Raw genomic sequence first — 23768 nt, forward strand, 5'->3', positions numbered from 1 at the left:
TTAAATCATCTTTTTTGTACCAACAAAACGTAAAAAATTAAAAGATAAACACTTTGTATAGAAAAAAAAATCGTCAAGGCACCCTCCCACCCAGAAAATGAATATCTTTTCTTTGAATATATCAGCTGGTGTCCCAAAAAAATCTAAAATCAACCCCAAAATAAAACAACTAATTTTCAAATTGTTTCTTTTATTGTTAATATTAAACAATTCATATAGCATAAAATCACTGACAGCAACAAAAAACTAACAAAAAACTAAATGAAAAAATAGATAACAATATATAGGTTTCCTCGGAAAGCCAAATGTTTATTCTTACTATTCACGGAATATTAAGTGTAGACGACTCTTTTACTGTGTAAATTAATTTTGGTTCCTGATTTTCTCACTTTCCAGATCACTTTCCTCTTCCTCTTTCCTCACCTTCGTAGATTTTGCTTTCGTTTTACTCGCTACTTTTTCCCTAGTATTATCAATGTTATTTAAACTATCTGCCGCGGATTGGGCAGTACTAGAAGGTTGGATGTCCTTACCTTCCATAGCTAATTTAATGGCTTCAAGTAAATCTTGGCTGCCTGAAGATGAAACTGCCTTTTTACCTAAAACAAAATCACCATTTTTGTCCGATATCCTTGTTTTTCTTGCAAATTCTTTATATATTAATGATAATAAAACAGCTATTTAACAATAAACCCACTACTCAAACATTAACTTTATCCATAAAACTCTATATATCAACTATGGTAAAACAAATTCTGTCCGGAAACTGACAAAAATAAATTAAATCACGGAAAACCCATACAGACATATGCTGATACTGTGGATGAATTTTTTGGAATCTTAACAGGATGAACAGAAAAATCGCATTCTGATAGGAAATAATTTATTTCTTAGTACAATGACAGAATATGAAATATACATTATTTCTAAAACGAAACGGTACTAGTTTATATCACAAATCGCAAAAAGACCAGTAACAATTTTTGCTCGGATATTTTTTGTTGGGATCAACCGAAAATAGCGTTCTTAATTTTTTTCAGCAATCCCTCCTTCTCTTTCGAGTCGTTTGTTTCAGAACCTGAGTACGGCATCTCATTCGTTTCCTCTGGTCCTACCAAATAAAAATGATTACATTGTGCCATGTGCTTCGGTTCATGTTGCTCAAAAACAGAGACAGAAAGGACTGATAATTCACCAAGCTTGCTATGACTTGATTACAACTCATTTATCACCATTATCCTTAGTTGTATAGTAATTAGAAACTGTTTAAAATTAAGATAAGCGTGCGTTCGCATCGGACGATTCGTATTTTTTGTCATAATTGCACATTATATTCTGATTGCTACACAGATTTGATTATTTCTGTATAATCCCAGATGTTATTTCATCCCTCTATGTATGTGGAATAATTATTTCACTTAAATTCGTCCCTTGGACATGTCAAAATTGCACTGCATTTAATAACAACCAACCAATATATCTTTGAATCCTTCAAATTGCATTCATAATAACACAAATTAAGTCATTCACAAATTCTATTAAATAATTTAGACGTTTATTTTACAAATTTAATCAAACTTTATGTAAAGTACATATGTTAGATTATAAAGGATGATGGATAATTAATAACTTTAGTACAAACATAATAAACTTTATAAATTAAAAATAGCCAATTCAACTAATAATAATATTTAAAGAACATAATATGTCAAAAATACGACCCGTCCGAATTTTAATTGACTGATATGTGTTACACATAAGTAGTGATAAAACAGCATTAAACAAGTTAAATAAGTTCTGAATTACTTACCGTCGGTTTTATATGTAACCCCTAATATTTGTCCTGGAGTGTCCTCCTCTAACTCAGCATAAGCCTGAATAAGAGCTTTTTGTTTATCATTTAATTTTGTAGGGGCCTTTATTTTTAGTGTCACATAATGGTCGCCATGTCCATACCCATTCACCTTTTTCATTCCTTTACCACTTAACCTTATCTTGGTATGTGAAGAGGTTCCTGGTTTGATCTAGGTATAAAGAACCAATTTATTATAATTAAAATGGCTCTAAAAATATGTAGATGGACTTACCTGTATAACATGGTCTTCATATAGTCCCTGAATTCTAATGCTGCCACCTAATAAAGACTGAGCTATAGAAATGTATGCCTCGGTGTATACATCTGGTCCATCTCTTTTGAAATAGTCTGATTTATCAACTCTGAAGGTTACAAATAGTTCTTTATTTCCCACTGACATTCTAACAGTTTGTCCATCTTCAATGCCTAATACAACCAAAACAATGAATATCATCTTTTAGAAAGTTCAGATTAGAAATACCTGCTGGTACTGGAATTGTAATGGTCTTTCTTTGTACATTGGAACCTTTGCCTTCACATTCTATACATTTATGTTTAATGTACATTCTGGTACCCTGACAATAACGACAAGTTGATCTCATTATAAATGGACCAGTAGTTATGCTTTCCATGCCAGTTCCTAAAATTTACATCACTATAAACACTATGAAAATTAAAAACATAAACTACTTACCATTACAAAATGAACACTTAGTAGCTTTTGTACCAGGTTCACATCGGGTACCTCTGCATTTTTGGCATGTATCAACTACATTGATAGTTACCTCTTTATTAGTTCCTCGAGCAGCTTGACTAAAACTCACCCTAAGCACTACCTATAAAAGATAATATTATCTTTAAAAAATTAAAATGTATTAAAGTTACCTCTTGTGCATCCCCAAAACCATAACTACTATCAGCAAAATCATCAAACCCAGGAGTTTTTCCAAAACCAGCTTGGCCAAAAATTTTTCTAAATAATTCCTCTGGATCAATAGTGGACTGATACTGCCAATGTTGACTAATAAAGATACTATGTATTAAAACATCCACTCAAAATAAATATAATTTTCATACCTAAATCCTTGTGGTCCATAAGCTTCTCCTGTACTACCACCCATACCACCCATTTGGTCAGATGTGGATCCCCAAGTATCATACTGTTTTCTTTTACCATCATCCCCAAGAATCTACAATATATATAGTACTCATCTTTAATTCAGATTTAATATTAAAAAAACAATATAACCTCATAGGCTTCAGATGCTTCTTGAAATTTCTTTTGAGCCTCTGGATCATTTTTGTTGACATCAGGATGATATTTTTTTGCTAATTTATAATATGCTTTTTTTATTTCTGCAGGAGATGCATTACGACCAACTCCTAGCACTTCATAATAATCTCTCTTAGCATTTAAAAAGTTTGATGTATGCAAGGTCCTAAGTGAATCTACAAATAAATAACACAGTTACAACAAATTTCCAAGTATAAGGTTATGAACAAGTTTCACAAGAATTGAAAGAGATTAAACAATAACTTTAATAATGAGTATATGGAAATTAAAAAAGTGGGTATATGTACTATTAAAAATTGCGTAGTTCAATTTAGTTATCATGAAAAACATTATAAATGATGTAACTTACCGTTGTATAAACGATTGACATCCACTGAGAACAATTTCCCATTATTACACTGCAAGCATTTATGAAAGTACCTAGCATTGTTACTAATTTGAGGACTGACAAACACGCAAATTTGTCTAGTACTTAGTATACCGAAAAGGCTTCGGCAACTCGCCATTCTCTTAGCTAATGTATTGACAGAAAGGAATTGGAGAAATTCAAAGGTTAACTTGTTCGATGACAATCACTGTCGCCAAGCCTAAAAAAATATTCTATAAGAAGAGGGAATTGATACAAATATTCTTGTTAGTTTTAAAAATATAATAATTATGTATCAGAATGGTATCAGAGTAAAAAAACAAAATATACTGGATACACACATTTAATTGATTGTTATGTATAAAAACAAAAATTATGAAGTAATAGAGTCTAGAAAATCTAGAAAATTGCTGGGAAAAAATATTTTATAAGCTATTTATGTAAAATTCTATTTGTTTAAACTACAGAGTTACGATTTGCCTAGTTAACCACAATTTAGACTTTATATTTAAAATCATACCGAATCTATTTGATGATTAATAATATGTTATCCTTGTCTTACTGGTTTGTATTGAACGGTGATCTCACTTTTGTATACATACAGTTGTCATTGTTTCCTTGTCACAGTGTCGGTAGTTCGGAGGGTGGATTTTTGGGCGTTTTTTAAAAATATTTGGTTTAAATGCACGAACTTTTGTGGTATACGCACAGTTATTAATTTTTTTAGATAATAGGAATAAAATACTAAGTAAAGGTAAGTGAATAAATAGGTAAAAATCCCTTTAAAACTAATGGTTATTGTTAGTCCAATAGGGGTGTGAATATGTTTTTTCCGGTTTGAGTTGGTAGCCAAATTTACATATTACTAACGGAGTTGTTATAGTGTTTCAAAAGTTTTATTTTTTAAAAGAAACTGTATAATTACTTCATATGTTTTTTATCAACTGAAAGTACAGTTAATAAATGTTTTTTTAATGAAACAGTTATTAGATAATTATAATTTTAGGAGCGTATGTTTTGATTGTGTTAAATGAAGCTACTTGTTATTCGATTTTAGAACAAAGCTTTTTGATAATTAACAATGGCTTGGCGATTTAAAGCTTCAAAATACAAAAATGCGGCACCTGTTGTCCCTAAACCTGAAACGTATGTGAGGGACATTAGCGTAGGCTCCTATCAAACCTACGGGAATAATATTGCTGCTTCAGCTAAATTTATGGCATTTAATTGGGACCATGCAGGTTCCAGCTTAGCCGTTTTACCTATAGGTATAATTTCAGCAATATTGCTTATAATGATCCTTGGACAATTTAATTTTTCTAGATGATTGTGGGAGGAAAAGCAAGCTTATGCCACTTTTACATGCACATTCTGACACAGTTACTGATCTAGACTTCTCTCCTTTTCATGATGGACTTTTGGCAACAGGGTCACAAGATTGTTTAGTTAAAATTTGGCATATTCCTCCAGAAGGCTTAGTTGTAAGTGTTAAACCTAGATTTATGTAGTAGAAATGTATATTGTTTATGCTTATAACAAAATTATGCAGGAATCACTTAGTAATGCTGAATGTGTTTTTTCCCATAAACAACGTCGAGTTGAAACAGTAGGTTTCCATCCAACAGCTGATTTTCTGTTACATTCTTCATCATATACAACACTAACATTATGGGACTTGATGTCGGAAAAGGAATTATTTTCCAATAGTGATCATGATGATGTGATACAAAGTGTCAGTTGGAAAAGAGATGGAACTTTATTAGCTACCTCATGTAAAGATAAACAAGTAAGCTTCATTTAAATAATTTTGTCCCAATAATATATAACAATATATAAATTTAATTTAGGTTAGAATTATTGATCCAAGATCTGAAAATCCATGTGTAAAACAAGCCAACAGCCACCAGAGTATCAAAGATTCCAGAGTGGTATGGCTTGGTGACCAAGATAAAATTTTAACTACTGGTTTCGATGCACAAAGATTACGTCAAATAATCATCAGGCAAGTACCTAGATCTAAACTAAGTACTGTAGCTAGATATATTTGCTTATTTAAAGAAATAATTATTTGCTACTCTTATTAAATAAATTTTATTGGTTAAATTTTATATTACATATTACAACCTTATCAGATAAATTATAAGTCATTATCTATAAAATATGTCAAAAATTAATCCTGAGAAGAATAACATTATTCTTAAATTATGATTCAGTTATAATTTTAACCAATTTTTATCTGAAAATATATAAATAAAAATATTAAGTGCGTAATTATCGCTATATATTGCTCATTGTGTGATCCTATATATCATTAAAATTAGACATATATGCGTTTATAATGGATATGATGTTGCGGTTAAAAATCAATTAAATTGACTAAAACTCCCGACGACGCTTTTAGAGATTTGAGGAACTTCCAGGAGACAGAGAAAACTTTAGAACTTGATTGTTCCACCGGTATTTTAATGCCTCTTTATGACGCCGACACGGGCATGTTGTTTTTGGCGGGCAAAGGTTGGTTGTGAGCCATCAGGTGTCCGTTTCCATTGACTACGATCGGTTTTTCAGGGGACACAACCATAGGATATATGGAAGTCACCGACAAAGAGCCTTACCTCATTGAAGGCATCAGACATTCGGGCGAGCAGACGAAAGGTGTTTGTCTAGTACCGAAACGGGCTTTAAACGTTATGCAAGGCGAAGTCAATAGGATTATGCAATTAACCAGCAGTAGTGTGATTCCGGTAACTTATCAAGTGCCGAGGAAAACATATAGGTAGCTCAGACGCGTAGCGAACTTGATTCAATAATTGATTCATTTCCCGTCGATATTCTTCAGGGATTTCCATGCAGATATTTTTCCCGACACGCCCGGATATGAAACGGGGCTGACAGCCGATCAGTGGCAGCAAGGTGCTAATGTTGCTCTGACAAAAATTAGTTTAGACCCAGCGAAGAGACCTAAAGGCGAAGATCCTATCGTCGTAAGATACTCGCGACCGAAAACAACAAGCGGTTACTTTTCTTTTTTGTTATAGGTGCACCGAGGCAACTTATCCGATTTAAAGGAGGCCTTTGAAAAAGAGAAATCGGAAAGGAAACCGAAAGTTGTTGAAAGCGCTGCAGTACCGCCGGTTCATCCCGTACGTAACATCGTTAAAGAGCTAGAAAAGGATAAAGATAGCGCCGATACAAGCGAAAAGAAGAATGTTTCAGAAGATGAAGAAAAGGTGAGTATATAGATATACAATTTTTCTTTTGTTATGGATGGATCCAAATTATCAATTTTTCGTTTGAACAATACAAATGTTAAAAACTTTGGCACTAATGGCCTAATGGTAATCAACATCTCTATAGCCAATAGAAAACTTCTCTAATCAGGAATTAATTGCTATTTTTACAGATAACAGATGCAAAATAGCATTTTTATATAATAACTGTTGTATTAATATTACATGACTGGCGGGAAGGCAGTTTCCATTTTTCATTAAGCAGCTTTATTAACAGTTTTACAAAGTACCCGCTGTCTTTGTTTTTTTTTGTCATTTAATGCTTGAATATAAAATCATATAGTCCCAGAATTTAATTTTTGTCATTTAATGCTTAAATATAAAAAGTTTCTAATTTTATTTATGGCTATAATCGAGAAACAAAAGACGACACAGCGATGAAGATTGTAGAATTTGACATAAATAGTGATGAATCATCACTGACTAGGTAATACGGGGTGTTACAAAAGAATGGTTGTTTTGTGTATTGCGTAAACGCAACGAATCCAAACAGAGGAATTGGCTATTGGGATAAGAAAAGACCTCTTGGGATCGGATCATGAGATCTGCGTACAAGACTTGCACAAAGGCAGTGTTTCGGCGACAGTGAACCGTAGAGGAGTATTGCTTTCATTTGAAAATTGGTCAGAAAGTTTGAAAAGGCTAGTACAACTATGGAAAATCCAAAATACCATCGGCCTAATATCAGAATGAATATAAAAAATATGGAAGGTGTTAATCAATCTATTTAAGTATGTGTTTTAATTCGCAAAATGTGCTTTAAATATGTATGGGTTTTTAAGACAGCATCCCTGGGTTTGCTTCACAAACTTGATATCGTAAACTAGGTAATCCAGCATTTTTCAACGTTTACCAACGGTGTTACATTCTGGTGAAGCTCATTTTAATTTTAATGGGCCCGTACATAAGCAGTACTGTCGTTACTGGAGTGCAACGAATCCGAAACGCAAGTGTTCATTCTCCTAAAGTTGCCATGGGAATGATGGCGACGCGAGAAGCTATCGGATTAAATATGAAAATTATTAAATATTATTTTTGAGAAATAAACTCCCAAATTGTATTACCTAATAAATGATAAACATTATTTCCGTAAACGGCTTGCTTTGTTTAAATAAATTCTAGTTTTCTTTCGAAATACGTCGTATAAATCGGAAATGATTAAATATACGCAATCAAATTTGATACAGTTACAAATATGAAATGTAATGAAACCACACCATGTTTTGAATTGAAAAAAAAATGTTAGGATTGTATCCTACGTGATATATGTTACAGGACTTTACAAAGTTGATTTCGACGTTGACTCAATGTTAATTTATACGTAAATTTAGAGTTAGTTTGTGTTTTTAAACAAAAAAGGAAAAGTAAAAGGTCTCAAATACTAAATACTAAAAACATGATGGAAAATAAATACATTTTTGTTTGTGTTTACGAGCTTGTGTGTCATGCTTAAGTCAGCTTCGAAATGTAAATGTATATAAACAATTAAAAAATGTACCTTGTCAAGGTGCCTTCATCAAATGTGGTGCCTCCCAAACCCCTTCCCAGAACGTCCCGTACCAGTTCGGTGTGCGAACCAATGGAAGACGGTGTCACCGCCCCTAAGCCGGTGGCCAGGCCCCGAACTAACAGTTGCGCCCCGGTGGTATCTTCCGTCAGTCCCAGCGGATATAAGGTTAACCACATAGATGGAGTTGGTGTTGTTGATTTTCGTTTTTTTTTGCTTTGTTGGTTTTTATTTTTAATTTTTAGTTACCATTTGTTTTACTTCCTTTGAAACAATAACTTTTCGTTAAACATAGAAATGCTAGCACCGTTGTTTGCGTACAGTTGTACATCGATATTTCTTGGATCTTTAAGCTCACGGATGTGTTTTTTATAGCCTAGATTAGGACCCAAACCTTTTACGCCTCCAAACCTAAACGATACCGAAAACACCTTCAGTAAAGTGTTCTGTGTGCCACCAGTACCTGGAGCAGGTTCAGGCAATGGAGTGTCAGCGCGTAGCGGGTAAATATTTAACCACTAATTTTATAAATATACCCATATCAATATAGAGAAGGCAATTCGCATGTTTGACGTTTGTGTATAATCATCATGATCGAATATGATAATATTTTTTTACCTATTCTTCATAATTACTTAATTACTTATTCACTAAATTGTTAGACAAAGGTGTATAATAAATTATAATCCTATGAAGAAATGTCTGCTTTCATCCACATTGTACAAACATATAAAGGAAAATGTTCTGCGCCGTGTTATTATCAGTTTTTTTGACATGTAAATTATCAACAATTATATATCAAATTCTCAAAATACGCTAACTTCTCACGTTAACAATTTTGTGTTGAAAAATTCATTTCATATCAAAATTGAAACTTTTCTCTACCCTTCAATTTAATTTCCGAAAATCTCTCAGTGGAAGTTACTGGTATATTGACAGATACATAATTTTTTTACATTTGGTAAACTATCAGATACCTTTTTTCAAAGTATTTCTATTTTCCATTAAACGTTATTTATCATTATTAATTAGTATGTTATTTTGAATATCCTTGAGTTTTGGCACATAATCCCATTACGCGTTGCAGTAGAGATTAAAAATGGAGTAAAATACATTATTACCCTACACATTATTGTGAAGTAACATATTTTCGGACTACCAATGATGTCTACTTTTTAGCTAGTTTCTAGTAAACTATTAATTTCGACAGAATGTGGTATATGCTTTTATTAATTTTTACGTATTGTTCGAGTATATTTGCTACGCTCTAGGAATTCATAATTATAAAGTGCATTGTTTCATGTTATCATTTCGTCGCAGTTATTAAACATCAGAACTAATTGATGTTCAGTTACAATATATTTTTACAGTATCTTATCGTTTATATTATACAGTATATCTGTAAGCAGAAATACATTAATTAAACAAAATTCTTTAAACAAAATAAATATATAATTGGAACGACAATAAAACACAATTTACTTTAATTGGGTTACTTTTTTAAAGGTATCCCCGCTTTTAAAGAAGCTTTCTAAATCCCTGTTGACACACTATCCCCCACGCCTTTCTATTCCTGATTTTTTTCATTTTTTGTATTTTTCCTGTCCATCTTATAGTTTTTTCTGATCACTTCTGAATAAATCCCCAATCTCAGTTTTTTTATTTCTAATATTATAGAAAGTTTATTTAAACTATGTAATAAAAAGCTATTTGCTTCATATATCTATCGCAGTGAAACAGCAGTCACTCCTGAACAAGAAAAAGAAAAATCACCGACAAGTGATATTGAACCCACACCCTTAAAGCAAGAAAATGAAAACAGCAAATCGGGATCCAGCGGTGAAGAAGAAACGTCTTGCGATTCAGGTAGGTTAGGTGGCATTTCGTTGTATCCGTAATAGAAGAGGGATATATTATGAACATTGCAGGGTATATTCCAAAGACGCCCAGTACAGCAGAACGCAGGAAATTATTCGAAACTAGAACCGGTTCCAAGGAAACAGAAACGGAAGACAATTTCGAAACCACAGATCAAGGAACTTTCGAGCGCAACTCACTACAAAGGAACAGCATCGCAGAACGAAGAAAAATGTATGAAAGGTAATACCTCTGCTAGTAAAATTGCAAGGAAAGTCTTACAATATTCATCCACATACAGGTCACAGTCTGTTCAAGATCAACCACAAACTATTGTTGAAAAAAGTACTTCTTCCCCGATCTTGCTGAGGAGAAAAGATTCATTGAAAGGCCAAAAGAATGAAGATTTGATGAAGGATGATAACAGGTATGTTTAGATAACAATTTCAGCTATACAAAAAACGAAATGATGTTTTGTCGTTATAATTAACAAAGTCGAAGATATTTCTCGATATTTAAAAAAAAAATTATACACATTATAAAATCATAAAAAAAACCATAAAATTTTAAAGGTTTAATATCTTTGGTACTTAATTGTAATGGTTTAAGGGACACCCTTATATCATAATTCATTTATTTAACTGAATTGTAGCAGGCACCTTTAAGTATATTAATTTGTAATTGTAATATCATTATTTTATAAGATCTGAATCTGAATATATAACTTAGATGACTATTTGAAGCCCAAATAAGCAGACAGTTTTCGAAAATTGCCAACCCTGTCACTTTTTACCTACAGCTAAACTATGTTCAGGCAAGGAATTCAAGTAAGCAGAACTTTCGACACTGGCTGTTTAGAAAATTGCTGCTTCAAGTAATTACCCAAGTAACATGTAACCTGAGATATTATTAAGTGAAGCAAGTACAATTACACCTTAATATATTTTAAAAGTCCCTGGACAGGGGGTTAGAGGTCAATTATGTATACTCCTATAAGGATATCAGTTGTTATAAAGGAATCTTTATAAAAGATTCTGGCGCTCATAGAATCTTTAATCTGTTTAACAGTATTTAAAGATATTTTATTTGAATTTAGTTTTAAAATAGAAAGGAATAGAGAACAAGTGCTTTAATTTGTGTCCGGTTCTTTCATCAGTCGTACGTATTTATGTTTTTAAAATTTCTAAAATACCCTAACATCAAAAAATGAAACTATACCGCCTATGGTACACATGATGTTTCCTCTTGTTTTCCAGAAAAAGCGTACCGATGTCGAAGCAACAATCCCTCGATCCTCAAGCGTTGAAGAAAAACGATTCTGTCGGCGCACCAAAAAGAACTTCAACGGTGTTCGGTAAGATTTTAACAGGGCACTAGTCCAATTAGGGCGAATTAATAACGTTTCTATGTTTTAGGACGAGTATCGAAGTTCAGACACTTGAAGGGTACCACAGCTCATAAAAACTTCCACATCGAGAATATTAGAAACCTCAGTCGACAGATCCCAGGAGAATGTGACGGGTTCCATGGTAATATTTGTTGCATTTGTTATCACCAAAATATATAAAATATTTCGTACGTTTCAGCTAATCCGGAGAGGGTGGCTGTACCACTGAGCGGACCAGGAGGTAAAATCGCCATCTTCGAATTAAACAAGACCGGTAAGGTTAAGCTCATTATCTGAAGTTACTCTTCATTTAAATTGGTTTGCTCACAGGAAAACTGCCAGATGGAGTGATTCCAACTCTGGTACAGGGCAATAATATAATGGACTTCTCCTGGGATCCGTTTGATAACCATCGACTAGCGGTAGCTTGTGATGATGGCGTGGTAAAGCTGTGGCGAATCCCTGAGGGAGGTCTGACCGAGCCTACGAATGAACCCGAAAAGGAGTTCAATGCGCATGGTGATAAGATATACTTCATAAAATTCCATCCAACTGCTAGTAATACTCTAGCAACAGGTAAATTATCAAATTGGTTGTTTCATCATCTTTCTGCTTTTTTTTTGTTATAGGTTCTTACGATATGACGATAAAAATTTGGGACCTGGACACCTTAACAGACAAGATTATTCTTAAAGGTCACACAGACCAAATATTCAGCTTCTCCTGGTCTCCCTATGGACACCAATGTGCCACCGTGTGCAAAGATGGGAAAATAAGAGTGTACAATCCTAGAAAAAGTGATGTTCCCATAAGAGAAGGAAAAGGTAAGCTAATGCTTTACTTATTCCTCTATACAAAAATGAGCATTATTTCTTTACCTCTATTTTTCAACTATTGGGTCTTTTTTTATAAACTTTTTCGATTTTCTAAGTCTCAACGATTAATAATAACCTTAATAATAAAATATTCCTTATTAACCATAAATCAAATTATTATTGTATTTAAAAAGGATGCGATGGTTAACAAAGATTGATTGAGAAGATACGATACACTCATTACAATCAATTCAATTATATAATATATAAAAATAATTTTACATTCTTCAAAATGGAACTATTATTTTGAAGCTAATAAATTATAGCAATTATCTCTTTTCTTTTCTTTTCCAAAGAAAGTTTGAAAAGAAATATGTACGATCTCGCTCTTACTTGGCACGGTTAAAAAAATGAGTAGGCACATGTTGGAATGAAATAGAAATAAAGGAATTACTTTTATTACATTATGTCATTGTTACTTTATATTATTATATTACATGTACAGCACAGAATCAATTTTTTCCGTCTTTTCCTCTTTAAAAATTAGTATAGAAAGAAATTCGTTCATCTCCGTTTTTTATCAATAATAATGTGTATGTGCAGTGATAATAAAGTGTGCATTTGACTGAAATAGTAATTACTATTTTTAGTAGTTCCCAGTGCTAATTTTAAGTAAGATAAAAAATGGTTTATAGAAGATGGGGAATGTCAGTTAGCCACTGTCATTCACTCAATATTTCAATTATTTTGACTGTAAAATATGATGGTAGCAATGTCTCAATAATTAAGAAGCTGATAAATAAGCTCTAAACAAAAAGAGAAGCAAGTGAAAAATATGTTAGTTTTAGCAAAAGCAACAGTAATGAAGAGGGGGTAATTTTTTACTGCTTTTATTCAATACGAGAAGGCCACAAATCTATAAAAAAAACGCAGCCCAGAACATGGTTGGACTCGAGGCCAAAATATCTTTGATGTATACTGCCACTCCACTTTTAATAATTCATTTTATGAAGGATAATATTGCAATTCACTCTATTGGCACAGTAGAATGTCTTTTTTCTATAGGCAGATATTTTATGGTCTAAGCAGTCATTGCTGTCTACAGTTTTAACATAGTATTGTTAATGAAGAATATGCGCCTAATACAAAATTATGATCATGAGTAATAAATCATACCGTTTTTTCATACTACATATATATCAATACTATAATCATTTTATTCATTTACTTTTGACCTAGTTTAAAAGTGGTATAAGTTTTGGATGGTTGGTTTTTAATGATTAAGGTTAATTTGCGTAAAAATTTTAAAAATGTAATGCCGATTATCGGAATCTTTAGCGAATTAACTTGATTAACTGTAGCTGCCTATACGTCTGTGTTATTATATAGCGCTATCATAAAATTAGGATTTTGTAAAATATTCATTTATTTTTCCGAACAGGTCCTGAAGGAAACCGTGGTGCCCGTATAGTATGGGCGCTCGATGGCAATTATTTGGTGACTATGGGCTTCGATAAAGTATCGGAAAGACAGATCACCATCTACAAAGCAAACGATTTAAGCAGCTCTCTCAATACAGTTGGTTTAGATGTGTCCCCGGCAATTTTGATACCATTCTACGATGAGGACAGTTCGACCTTGTTCCTAACCGGCAAAGTAGGCACTATTAAGCTGCTGCTTTCACATAACTTCCTCAACACGGCCGATTTGTTTCAGGGTGACTTGACCATCTATGCCTTTGAGATCACCGAAGAACATCCGTACATCTGCCCTCTCAGTCATCACAGGTGCAATTCACTACATCAGGGCCTGTCGTTCTTGTCGAAAAACACATGCGAGGTCCAGAACGTGGAGTTTGCCAAGGCTTACAGGCTAACCAACAATTCAATCGAACCGTTGAGCTTCACCGTACCTAGGATCAAAATAGAATTGTTCCAGGACGACCTATTTCCTCCTACTAGGGTATGAAGCTGATCATTTTTCAAAAAGACTGACTGACGGTTACTGTTTTCGATTACAGGTAACGTGGCGACCAGTATGTAGCAGCGAAGAATGGTTTGATGGGAAGGACCGAAATCCAGAGAGAATAAGCTTAAAACCAGAGGGAATGGAATCTTGTAAGTACACATGGATATTTTCACAACCATTAAAATTGCATAAACTGTACAATATTATAATATTAAGCAGTTAACATTAAAAACCATATTTATTTGCAAAATTGAAACAAGTAAATGTTTTTGAATAACAATCCAATGTTTAAAGAGTAAAAATAATTCGTAATGACGCAAATAATTTTGAGTACATGTTAGAAACCCATGTGTTACTTTTACTTAAGAACTGTACATAGTGGCGGCTGGTACATAAACTCTGCAGTGCTGCAGAGCTCCAAAAAAAACTCCAAAAGCAAAAGAAACTCCCAAAAATAATTATGTAATCTCACCAAAATACTAAATATTTTCTATTACTGGCCAAAAAAACAACTCCCACTTAGCATTCGCGCTTTCTTGTAATAAATGATAAAAAACTGCAATGGAAATGCGATCCAGGAAATAATATGGACCAATGGAATAACCAACCATCGGTAGGCAACCGACTCACGCTATAGCTATTTTATCGGTCCAAACGGTCTAAAATAAGGCTGATATTTAAGTGGAGATTTCATTGCATTTAGTCCATGTGATTTTGATTATTTGTATCGGAATTTTACACCACTTTCGGTCAGTTAATAATAACAATATTAATAACTATGACTATGGAAGTGGTTTTTAATTTAATTAATGTGGAGACTTTTTTTAATATTCTTAGGAAGAAAAGTTGAAACTTAATGAAAAAGGTAGACCATTACCAGATAATATTATTGAGAAATCTGGCGCACGTAGATGGAAAAGTTACACCCGTAAATTTAATGGAGACATTTATATAAAAAATGAATGGATTTATGGATGTAACAAAAAGTACGTTGTACTGTTGTACTACTTACTTTTTGGTGGCGATAAATCTTGAACAGAAATAGGGGTCACCGATCTAAAGCATTTAAGTTTGAAAATAAAAGGACATGTAAATACTAAAATCCATCTTCATAATTGTAAGGAATTTTTGCATGCATGACTAAGGTCAACTAAATGCTATGGCTCAATTAGATTCTTCATATTGGATAAATATACAGATACATAATGAAAATGTGTCAAAAAATAGGTATGTTTTATCAAATATTATAAATTGCATTAAATTTTGTGGGGCGTTTGAATTGGCTCCTCGGGGACATGATGAGAGCGATACTTCCCAGAACCACGGCATATTTCGTGGACATGTTTCGGCTAAAGTAGATACACTAAGTGATCTACTAAACAATGCTTCAGTATTTAAAGACACCTCCAAAGAAATACGGAAGGATCTGTTACAGGTAATGCTTGAAGTTATAGACGTAGATATCCTTTTTAACCAACTTCAGCAAAGAAAAATCGAACCTACTGGAATAAGAGACGCTATCAATAATTTTAAACGCAGTATTATTCAAGTTAAGAATAATATTGATAATATCATTAGTGAAGCATCAGATATAATAAGTTTTGACCCACCAGAAAATAAACGCAACCGTCCCGGCAACAGTAAATTTGATCACCGAATTTCTGCTTTACAGGTATGTCATGTTATAAAAATAATGCAAAATATCGATTTCATTCTAAAGAGAACCTAGTAGTTGCATCACTTTTCTCTTCGGAATACTTGGAGAGTGTTGCGGTAAATTTACTGAGGATGAACTCACTTCCGTATGTTCCTTTTATCACACACTTGGTAAAGAACGATTACGACCTGAACTGTCAGTTATTTTTCAAGAAATGATTGCAGAACATTAAATAGTGCAGTACCTCTTTTAAATTTTTTAATACCAAACAATCTAGGCGACACGTTGAAGAAGTACAGAAAATTATTATAATTATGGCAACATCAAGTGTCCAAAAGATGTTTCTCAACACTAAATCGCATCAAAACGTTTCTCATAAATTCAATGACTGTCGAGATCTTTTAACAGCTCTTTCCATGCTATATATTGCATGGAAAGATCACATTTCATAAGAAATTTTATCTTCGAAATAGACCATTTTAATGACAAAGACAAAAAATAAGTGACTTCCAAATTTGCGAACAGAAAAGATGTACTTGATCTATAAAAAAAAGAAAAAAACACCTTAAAATTTTTATCAGAAGCCACCACTGACTGAGTACTTAAACTAAGACCTGTTTTCACCTTAAATAAAATTAACGATTCATTGAGTTAACTGCGCGATTTAAAATTTAACACACTAAACAAAAATAACGTCAAGCACACCGAAGCGTAAAATGATAATTCCAAATTCGAAAGGAGGCTCGAGAAAATTGTTTGAACTAAAATGGTGGTATCAAAACTTGTTCTTTTATTCTAAATGTAGCATTATTCAACATCTTTCAATATTACCAAAATATTCTTCATTATTGTTTTGCTTTTTTACTCTTGACTTGACTTGGCTTTGTTATTAAAACGCATGACTATTAAGTTAATATTTTTAGTATCCGATAATCAGCCACAAACCAACCAAGAGAACAGGACCATCAATAAATCAGCGTCCAGTCCGTTCATCGGCGTGTCCAAGCCTTACAACCGCCTGGGGTGGAATGCAGACGTCTCCGGCCAGACCAAAAACAAACAGGACGAGGTAAGTGTGCGACAATCGCTTCGTTGACCGAGTGATTACGATATTATACAAGTAAGCAATTAATTACAAGATTCAAAAATCAGTAAGCAGCCGGCTAGAAGTTAATCTGAAACTGGAACAGGACGATATGGAAGGTGTGGACGAAAAGGAATGGATCGAATGAAGAACGGACCCTTTCCGTTCGTCCTGTTTTTTTTTTATTTTATTTTTCTCCTCCGCCGTTACACGCGCCCCGTGTATTTTACTTCCCCTACCCGTTATCCCTTAAGCCTGATCCCCGAACATGAGACGTCGGTGTAGATAGAAAAAAAAACTATTATAAAACACATAGACACACGGCTTTATATTTTTTAATTTTCTAATTTTATACTGGGTGTTTAGCAGCAGAGAGTTCATATCGGTTGTTGAACCGAAAAAAAAAACTACAGTGTATTCATGACAAACACGGCAATAATGCTATTTAGGTATAATTTTATCTATCGTTGAAACTGATCGGGTTTAATAATACACAGACAATTAGAAAATCCGTATTCTTTTCCAAATTATTTTTTCGTTCGTGCTGATTCCGGATTGGTGGCGTCACGAAACCCGCCGTCACTCCCGTTTCAGTTCGAAACGATTTTCCAAACGGTGAAAAAAACGAAATCAGACTCAACCCGTGTATAAATTCATATAATTTAATATGAAATTAGCGGAATTATCCATATGTATATGTATCCATATTTCTACTCGTATCATCTAGTCAGTAGTGTTTTTATATTTTTTTAATTTTGTTTGTTGACTTTTTATTTCGGATCGCTCTTTTAATGTTTCGTGGTCTTAAACGTTTCAACTTCTAAATAATGAAATTGTGGTCACTGCCATCTCCGATTCTAAAGTGATCGAATCGAGTTATAGCCCCTACCCTCCCGTATCCACATTCCATGGTAGGTGTGCCAAAGTAGATTTATTTTAATTTTTTTCGGTCAAAGCCCTTTCGTTGCCTTGTAGATTTTTGTATGTTTCTTTATAATACAGTTCCAACTTTTTTGCATTTTGAGGGAAAGAAAACATTTTTTTTCCAGTTTTCTGATATTTTTGTGTTATTCACACGGAACCGATTTGCTCTAAATATAAGCTCAAATACTCAGAGAAACGTAATTTCGACGATAAGCGGTATTTTGGTACGTCTTATTTATATAAACGCTATATACTATATATGTATAACAAACTGTCCCTTATTTTGTACTTGTTTTGTATCCTTATATTTTTATCAGTGTATTGATTTTTATATTTATTGATATATTAGTGTTTTCTGTAGCGTAGTTTCATACAAAATAAACACAACTATATTAAAAGTATAGTTTTATTTATAATTTTCCTTAAATGTCTGATGTCATTTCATCAGTTAATTTTTTTGAAAGTTGATAAAACAATTTCTTAACATTTTTTATATTCAAAAAATAAAAATTTTCGGCATCTAACCCTTTTTTATAATCTTAAACCTATCAAAAAAAAATCAGATATGCAGGTAAAAGGTAAATCTATAAAATTTGAAGTAAAGTGAACGAAGTTTAATAAAATATTTACATTTTTGACTATTTTTTCAACAATATTTATCCCAATCACCAATTTGTTTTAAAAAAAGCCATTAATATTTCAGCCATATCAATTAATTATTTTTTTATTTACAGAAATAGTTTTTAAATTATAGTTAAGTCATTAAATACGAGCTCTTTTTAACATAACAAAGCATTTTCAAAATTGGAAAAAATTCTTATACTTTATTTTCCACATTTATTACTTTCTCTGATTTAAATATATGCACTGTCGAGGTCCAAATACTTGTGAAAACATATTAAAACGCTGGACAGTTTAAAAATTGTATTCGAAAACAGCAATATTGATCAGAAGCTCTTCAACTGGAGCTAATAAAATGCTTGAAATGAAATTAGTTTAGTTGGAAATTGGTTCACCATAGCGGCTTCGTTGCTCACTAAGCAAAAAATTATCTTTATAATTATAGAGATGATATTTGTGCGACACTTGTTTATAACGTGTATATATTAGCCTGGTCTAGCTGACATACAGTCAAAAATAAGTCGAGAAATGCGAAAATTAGGTATATTAGTAAGGTAGCCTCAAAACTGACATTGTTTTTTTAATATCGTATCACTATATTCGAGAAAATAAATATTTTAATTGAACCTAAATTGTAGCTATTTTTGTCTCAGTAAATGACTATTTATGGAACCATAATCCTAAACAATATAATCAATATTATACTGTACTGTAGAAATGCTATTGATTTATTAATCCACTGATTCGTATATATAAATAAATAAATTATATATATATATATATATATATATATATATATATATATATATATATATAGATTTTCTTATTAAGAAAATAAGAAATTCGTTTCCACACCTATAGTCCGTGAAACAGTGCTCTCAACATTTGTTAAACCACCCATTTATTTTGTTACTGTAATATCATAATAAACAAATACATTTTAAAAAAAGTTTTATTATGTTACATGTACAATATATAAAATAAACTTGCAAAAAATATAAACAAGAGTACAGTGATACTGTTGTTGAAACACGCCACTCTAAATTATTAAAATATGAAAAAATAACATATTATGCCTCCATTAAATACTCATCTATTAAAAAATATTTTAGTTGCCTACTCGATCTCGTGGTATCAGCCTTAATTCGGAACCGTGCTTTAAAAAGACATTACCTAAAAGATAATATTTGATATTTAATTCAAACCATTATCCAAGAAAAAACTCATTTATTTTGAGCAGTTTAAAAAAGTCAAATACTAACCAGCTGTTTGTTGGGGATTAATACCAACTCCATCATCGGTAATAATGGCTGACGTTGCCGGAGGAACCTTAAATTCTTCCGCTGCGAATTTCAACACAGCTGTGAAAGGAGTTTGTTCAGGTACACTTAGGCTAATAAAAAAATCATTTTTAATACACACACAAAATTTATTCATTAGAAAAAGAAGACTACAAAGAATTTAGTTCATTTTCCATTTCAATCCACAAATCCTCATTGGAATTATCTTTAGCTTGTTCTAACTTAGCAAAAATATATTGAGTGTTAGTAGAACTAAAGCTACAAATAGCTTTCAGTACATTAAATAAGTCAAAATAATCTATCTCTGGGTAAATAGACAAAATAGGATCACTCTTCCACTCAAAAGAATGTATTGTGTCTCTTTGGAACATAGAACCTGTATATTCAATGAAGCTCCAAAGAGAATCCAGAAATGGTTTATAAATACTTGAAAGTTTTGCAATATTTCCCTTATCAGTTCTTTTAAACAAAGTTATCCAGAAATTCTTTGATAATATACTTCTGTCACCCATCTTACTTAAAAGAGAGTCCATAATAAGATTTTTTATAGTATCCAATTGATTAGATGGTATTTTAGCACATAACATACATAGTATATTTGGTAACCTCTCTTCAACTTTGTACAACGAAAGCCAATTGTCTATTTCAGATTTAAGAGCTTCCTCTTGACCAACATTAAGCAAATCATTCCATTTATTAAGCAGTATAACATGTTTCAAATCACTGTTTTCACTCATGGATATATTCACAAAATCTGTTATAGCATTTATTGAACTGGAAGTTAAAATAAGCTGAGAAAGAAACTCTTTTAATCTAGGCTTATCATATATTGAGCAAAATATTCTAATGGCTATATCCAAAGTATTTTCATTCACACCAGAGGTTCTAAACACCTTTAATAATATTTGCTCATTTGCATTTTTAAAAAAGTCTTGGTTGTAAGATTTGAGGTTATTCTTATGGCACCATAATTCTAATAACTTCATAAATTCTGGCAAATATTGTTTATCTCTGAATTTGTCTATGCATTTCTCCAAAAAGTGGCCTGTTTTAAAAGCAAATTTTATGGTTTCTGGAGTACACTGCTTGGTCCAACTGGGATCCTGGTAAATCTTTAAAAATGTTTCAAAGGACGCTAAAATCTGTGTGATATTTGATGATGCTTTTTCACCCATATTTGTAATTAATATTTATATTCAGATCACATTCTTTATCTGCCAATAAAAAGCAAAAAGCCTTTAAAATAGGACCATGATATAATGTATAAAAAATACATTATAAATTAAGTGGCTATACTTACACTTTGAAAGGTAATTTTGGATCTGATGTTAAAGTTATTTTAAATGTAACTTTTGATCTGTAATAAAAAATTATATAAATATGACTTAATCGCGATATCGTATATATTACTTACGCCATAATTAATTTCTATCAAATAACTATTAATTATTACTTTTTTATTATAACAAAACAAGTAAAATATGTTAAGAACTAGACGTGGTATTAAAATTCAATGACATTGACAATTGTTGCGTTTATATTAGAACTACGAATCATTATGACTACCGTAACTATAGCCTAATAAATCTTGGTTTGTTTAGAGATGCGCTATCAACTTTTAAAACCGCATTTACATCCTTATACCAAACTCTCAAGGAATATTTCCAGTGTCTTATTTAAAAGCAGTGCGATGTGTAGTGTAGAAGGAGCAAAGAAACTGGCCGCTTACCAGGCAGTTGATAATCATATTAAGTCTGGATATAAAATAGGTATTGGAAGCGGATCAACAGTGGTCTACGCTGTTGATAGATTAGCACAGAGAGTGGAAAATGAGAATATTAATATAATATGTGTTCCAACATCATTTCAATCACGCCAGTTGATATTGAAGAATAATTTGACCTTATCAGACTTAGAGGTAGCTTCTCAACTTGATATATGCATTGATGGAGCTGACGAAGTGGATTGCAATTTAAACCTTATCAAAGGAGGTGGTGGATGTTTGTTACAAGAAAAAATCGTAGCTAGTTGTTCCAAAGAATTAATTGTCATAGCAGATTATACGAAAAATTCAAGTTTATTGGGTGATTATAGTTATATTTTAATTATTACAATTACATGCACATAACTGTAATAACTTATCTAAAGAAAATATTCAGATAATTACTTAAAATTACATCACTTATTTAAACCAATATGTTTAATATAATATAAAGTAAATGTTATTTGTAGGTCAACAATATAAGAAAGGCATTCCTATTGAAGTATCTCCTTTAGCCTATGTCCCAATAAAGAAACGTTTAGAACAATTATATAAAGGAGAGGCTGTTTTGAGAATGGCTGTAAATAAAGCTGGTCCAGTTGTAACAGATAATGGAAACTTCATTTTGGACTGGAAAAACTTTGATCAAAGCTTAGACTGGAATAAAGTCAATTTAGATTTAATACAATGGCCAGGAGTTATTGAAACTGGACTTTTCATTAATATGGCCAAAAAAGCCTACTTTGGTATGCAAGATGGATCTGTCAAGGTGCAATCCTAGTCTAGAATATTTGAGTTTAAAATGAAGTATGTTTTTACTTGGTTATACTGTATTTTTATAAGAATATTGTACTGCAAGATAAATAAATCTTAGCTCTCTTCAAAAAATTTAGATTTTAAAAAAATTTGTAATATATATACAGGATTGTAGAAATAGGCAAATACCCATAAAAGTGATAAGTTAAAAAAACAGTAAGTTTATAAAATAACCATTTAATTAGAAAGTATCATTGAATGACCTTATATTGGTTAAATACAAAAATAAATTAAATTACATCAAATAGCCTTCATAGCTATAATTAAATTCTTAATTGAGAACCATTACCTTTAACATTGAAATGATGCAGTAAAAAAAGACAGGACTAGATGCAATAGTTAACAAAATATAATTTCTTTTAATAAAGACTGGTCTTTTTCATGATACGTAGGAATTCCTCCTGATTTATTTCTCCATCTCCATCTCTGTCTGCTTCATCTATCATTTCTTGCAATTCTTCATCAGTCAGATTTTCTCCTAGTTCTTTGGCAACCCTTTTAAGATTCTTGAAACTAATCTTCCCTGTTTCATCATCATCAAATAACCTTTAACATTGAAATCTCTACTTTCAAGCAGTTTTATGCATACCATAATTACTTATAGTATTAACAATTAAATTAGTTTACCTGAATGCCTTCAATATCTCTTCCCTAGAATCTTTCTCAGCCATTTTGACAGACATAAGTTCTAAAAAGTCTTCATATGAAATTTTTCCAGTGCCATCTTTATCAATGTCAGCTATCATCTTTTTTATCTCTTCCTAAACACAAATAATTTCTTTAGTACTAGAAATGTTTTCTTGTAATGACTAATTTAGGTTTAAATAATTATTTTTAAAGCTATTTGAATACAACATACTTTTTTTGGTTCAAATCCAAGTGCCCTAATCGCAACTTTTAAATCTTTTGAATCTATTTTGCCAGTGCCCTCCGAATCAAACAGATCGAAGGCCTCTTTGATATTATTTTTCTCCTCATCTCCTAGCTCAAATTTCGGTCCTGATTTTTTTCGAGCTGGGGCGGAAACCTTTTTGGCAGTTTGTGTCGAAGTCTGTAAACATTACACATATTAATTAAATTAAAATTTACAGGAAAAAACACACCATATCAAATAAATTTGCGTTTAAAAGCCTATAACGTAATCAGTTAACGATAAGAGCTTAGCTTTGTTGATATTTACTTGACATTAAGAAACAGTTGAATATAAACATTTAATATGATTGGTTGCCCTTGGAGAAGAAGTAAGTTTTGATAATATATTCA

The 23768-nt window shown here is 32.0% G+C and overlaps 5 protein-coding genes across 14 annotated transcripts; 2 read left to right on the forward strand and 3 right to left on the reverse strand.

The window, feature by feature from the left end:
• Nucleotides 1-173: 173 nt before the first annotated feature.
• Nucleotides 174-4093, reverse strand: LOC143190606 (dnaJ homolog l(2)tid, mitochondrial). Of its 2 annotated transcripts, none has more exons than XM_076395021.1 (10): nucleotides 4037-4093; nucleotides 3499-3736; nucleotides 3105-3304; nucleotides 2933-3045; nucleotides 2741-2876; nucleotides 2550-2691; nucleotides 2337-2495; nucleotides 2088-2281; nucleotides 1811-2024; nucleotides 174-599 (listed from the first exon to the last, which is right to left on the reverse strand). In XM_076395021.1, the coding sequence occupies exons 2-10, from the start codon at nucleotides 3653-3655 to the stop codon at nucleotides 364-366; spliced, it is 1551 nt and encodes a 516-aa protein (XP_076251136.1). In that variant the 5' UTR covers nucleotides 3656-3736; nucleotides 4037-4093; the 3' UTR covers nucleotides 174-363. The 2 variants fall into 2 exon arrangements, with proteins under 2 accessions (XP_076251136.1, XP_076251137.1); XM_076395022.1 differs by lacking the exon at nucleotides 174-599 and adding an exon at nucleotides 867-1111.
• pod1 (coronin) lies at nucleotides 3783-18403 on the forward strand. 8 transcript variants are annotated; one of them, XM_076395012.1, is made up of 24 exons: nucleotides 3786-4270; nucleotides 4574-4784; nucleotides 4840-4997; nucleotides 5066-5302; nucleotides 5364-5518; nucleotides 5918-6030; nucleotides 6085-6292; nucleotides 6356-6500; nucleotides 6555-6746; nucleotides 8314-8481; nucleotides 8689-8816; nucleotides 10046-10179; nucleotides 10242-10413; nucleotides 10472-10597; nucleotides 11427-11524; nucleotides 11586-11699; nucleotides 11757-11831; nucleotides 11888-12133; nucleotides 12187-12381; nucleotides 13814-14028; nucleotides 14089-14334; nucleotides 14393-14489; nucleotides 16921-17066; nucleotides 17137-18403. In XM_076395012.1, the coding sequence occupies exons 2-24, from the start codon at nucleotides 4598-4600 to the stop codon at nucleotides 17227-17229; spliced, it is 3648 nt and encodes a 1215-aa protein (XP_076251127.1). In that variant the 5' UTR covers nucleotides 3786-4270; nucleotides 4574-4597; the 3' UTR covers nucleotides 17230-18403. The 8 variants fall into 8 exon arrangements, with proteins under 8 accessions (XP_076251132.1, XP_076251127.1, XP_076251131.1 ...); XM_076395016.1 differs by having other exon boundaries at nucleotides 17150-18403; XM_076395013.1 differs by having other exon boundaries at nucleotides 4113-4270; nucleotides 4523-4784.
• Nucleotides 18404-19564: 1161 nt separating this feature from the next.
• Ufm1 (Ubiquitin-fold modifier 1) lies at nucleotides 19565-21475 on the reverse strand. Of its 2 annotated transcripts, XM_076395026.1 has the most exons (4): nucleotides 21342-21475; nucleotides 21228-21284; nucleotides 19889-20019; nucleotides 19565-19799 (listed from the first exon to the last, which is right to left on the reverse strand). In XM_076395026.1, exons 1-4 carry the CDS (start codon nucleotides 21344-21346, stop codon nucleotides 19735-19737), a joined length of 258 nt encoding a protein of 85 aa, XP_076251141.1. In that variant the 5' UTR covers nucleotides 21347-21475; the 3' UTR covers nucleotides 19565-19734. The 2 variants fall into 2 exon arrangements, with proteins under 2 accessions (XP_076251141.1, XP_076251140.1); XM_076395025.1 differs by lacking the exons at nucleotides 19565-19799; nucleotides 19889-20019 and adding an exon at nucleotides 20035-21141 and having other exon boundaries at nucleotides 21342-21424.
• Nucleotides 21476-21491: 16 nt separating this feature from the next.
• Nucleotides 21492-22577, forward strand: Rpi (Ribose-5-phosphate isomerase). The gene is made up of 2 exons (XM_076395027.1): nucleotides 21492-22011; nucleotides 22160-22577. Exons 1-2 carry the CDS (start codon nucleotides 21531-21533, stop codon nucleotides 22468-22470), a joined length of 792 nt encoding a protein of 263 aa, XP_076251142.1. The 5' UTR covers nucleotides 21492-21530; the 3' UTR covers nucleotides 22471-22577.
• Nucleotides 22578-22666: 89 nt separating this feature from the next.
• LOC143190610 (uncharacterized) lies at nucleotides 22667-23735 on the reverse strand. Its single transcript, XM_076395028.1, has 4 exons — nucleotides 23609-23735; nucleotides 23365-23556; nucleotides 23133-23266; nucleotides 22667-23051 (listed from the first exon to the last, which is right to left on the reverse strand). The coding sequence occupies exons 1-4, from the start codon at nucleotides 23609-23611 to the stop codon at nucleotides 22865-22867; spliced, it is 516 nt and encodes a 171-aa protein (XP_076251143.1). The 5' UTR covers nucleotides 23612-23735; the 3' UTR covers nucleotides 22667-22864.
• Between the last annotated feature and the right edge of the window lie 33 nt (nucleotides 23736-23768).

This window comes from Rhynchophorus ferrugineus, unplaced genomic scaffold, assembly GCF_030347505.1.
Source record: "Rhynchophorus ferrugineus isolate W39M unplaced genomic scaffold, kcgeb_rfMv2 rfM2, whole genome shotgun sequence".
In the NCBI taxonomy this organism is placed as follows: domain Eukaryota; kingdom Metazoa; phylum Arthropoda; class Insecta; order Coleoptera; family Curculionidae; genus Rhynchophorus; species Rhynchophorus ferrugineus.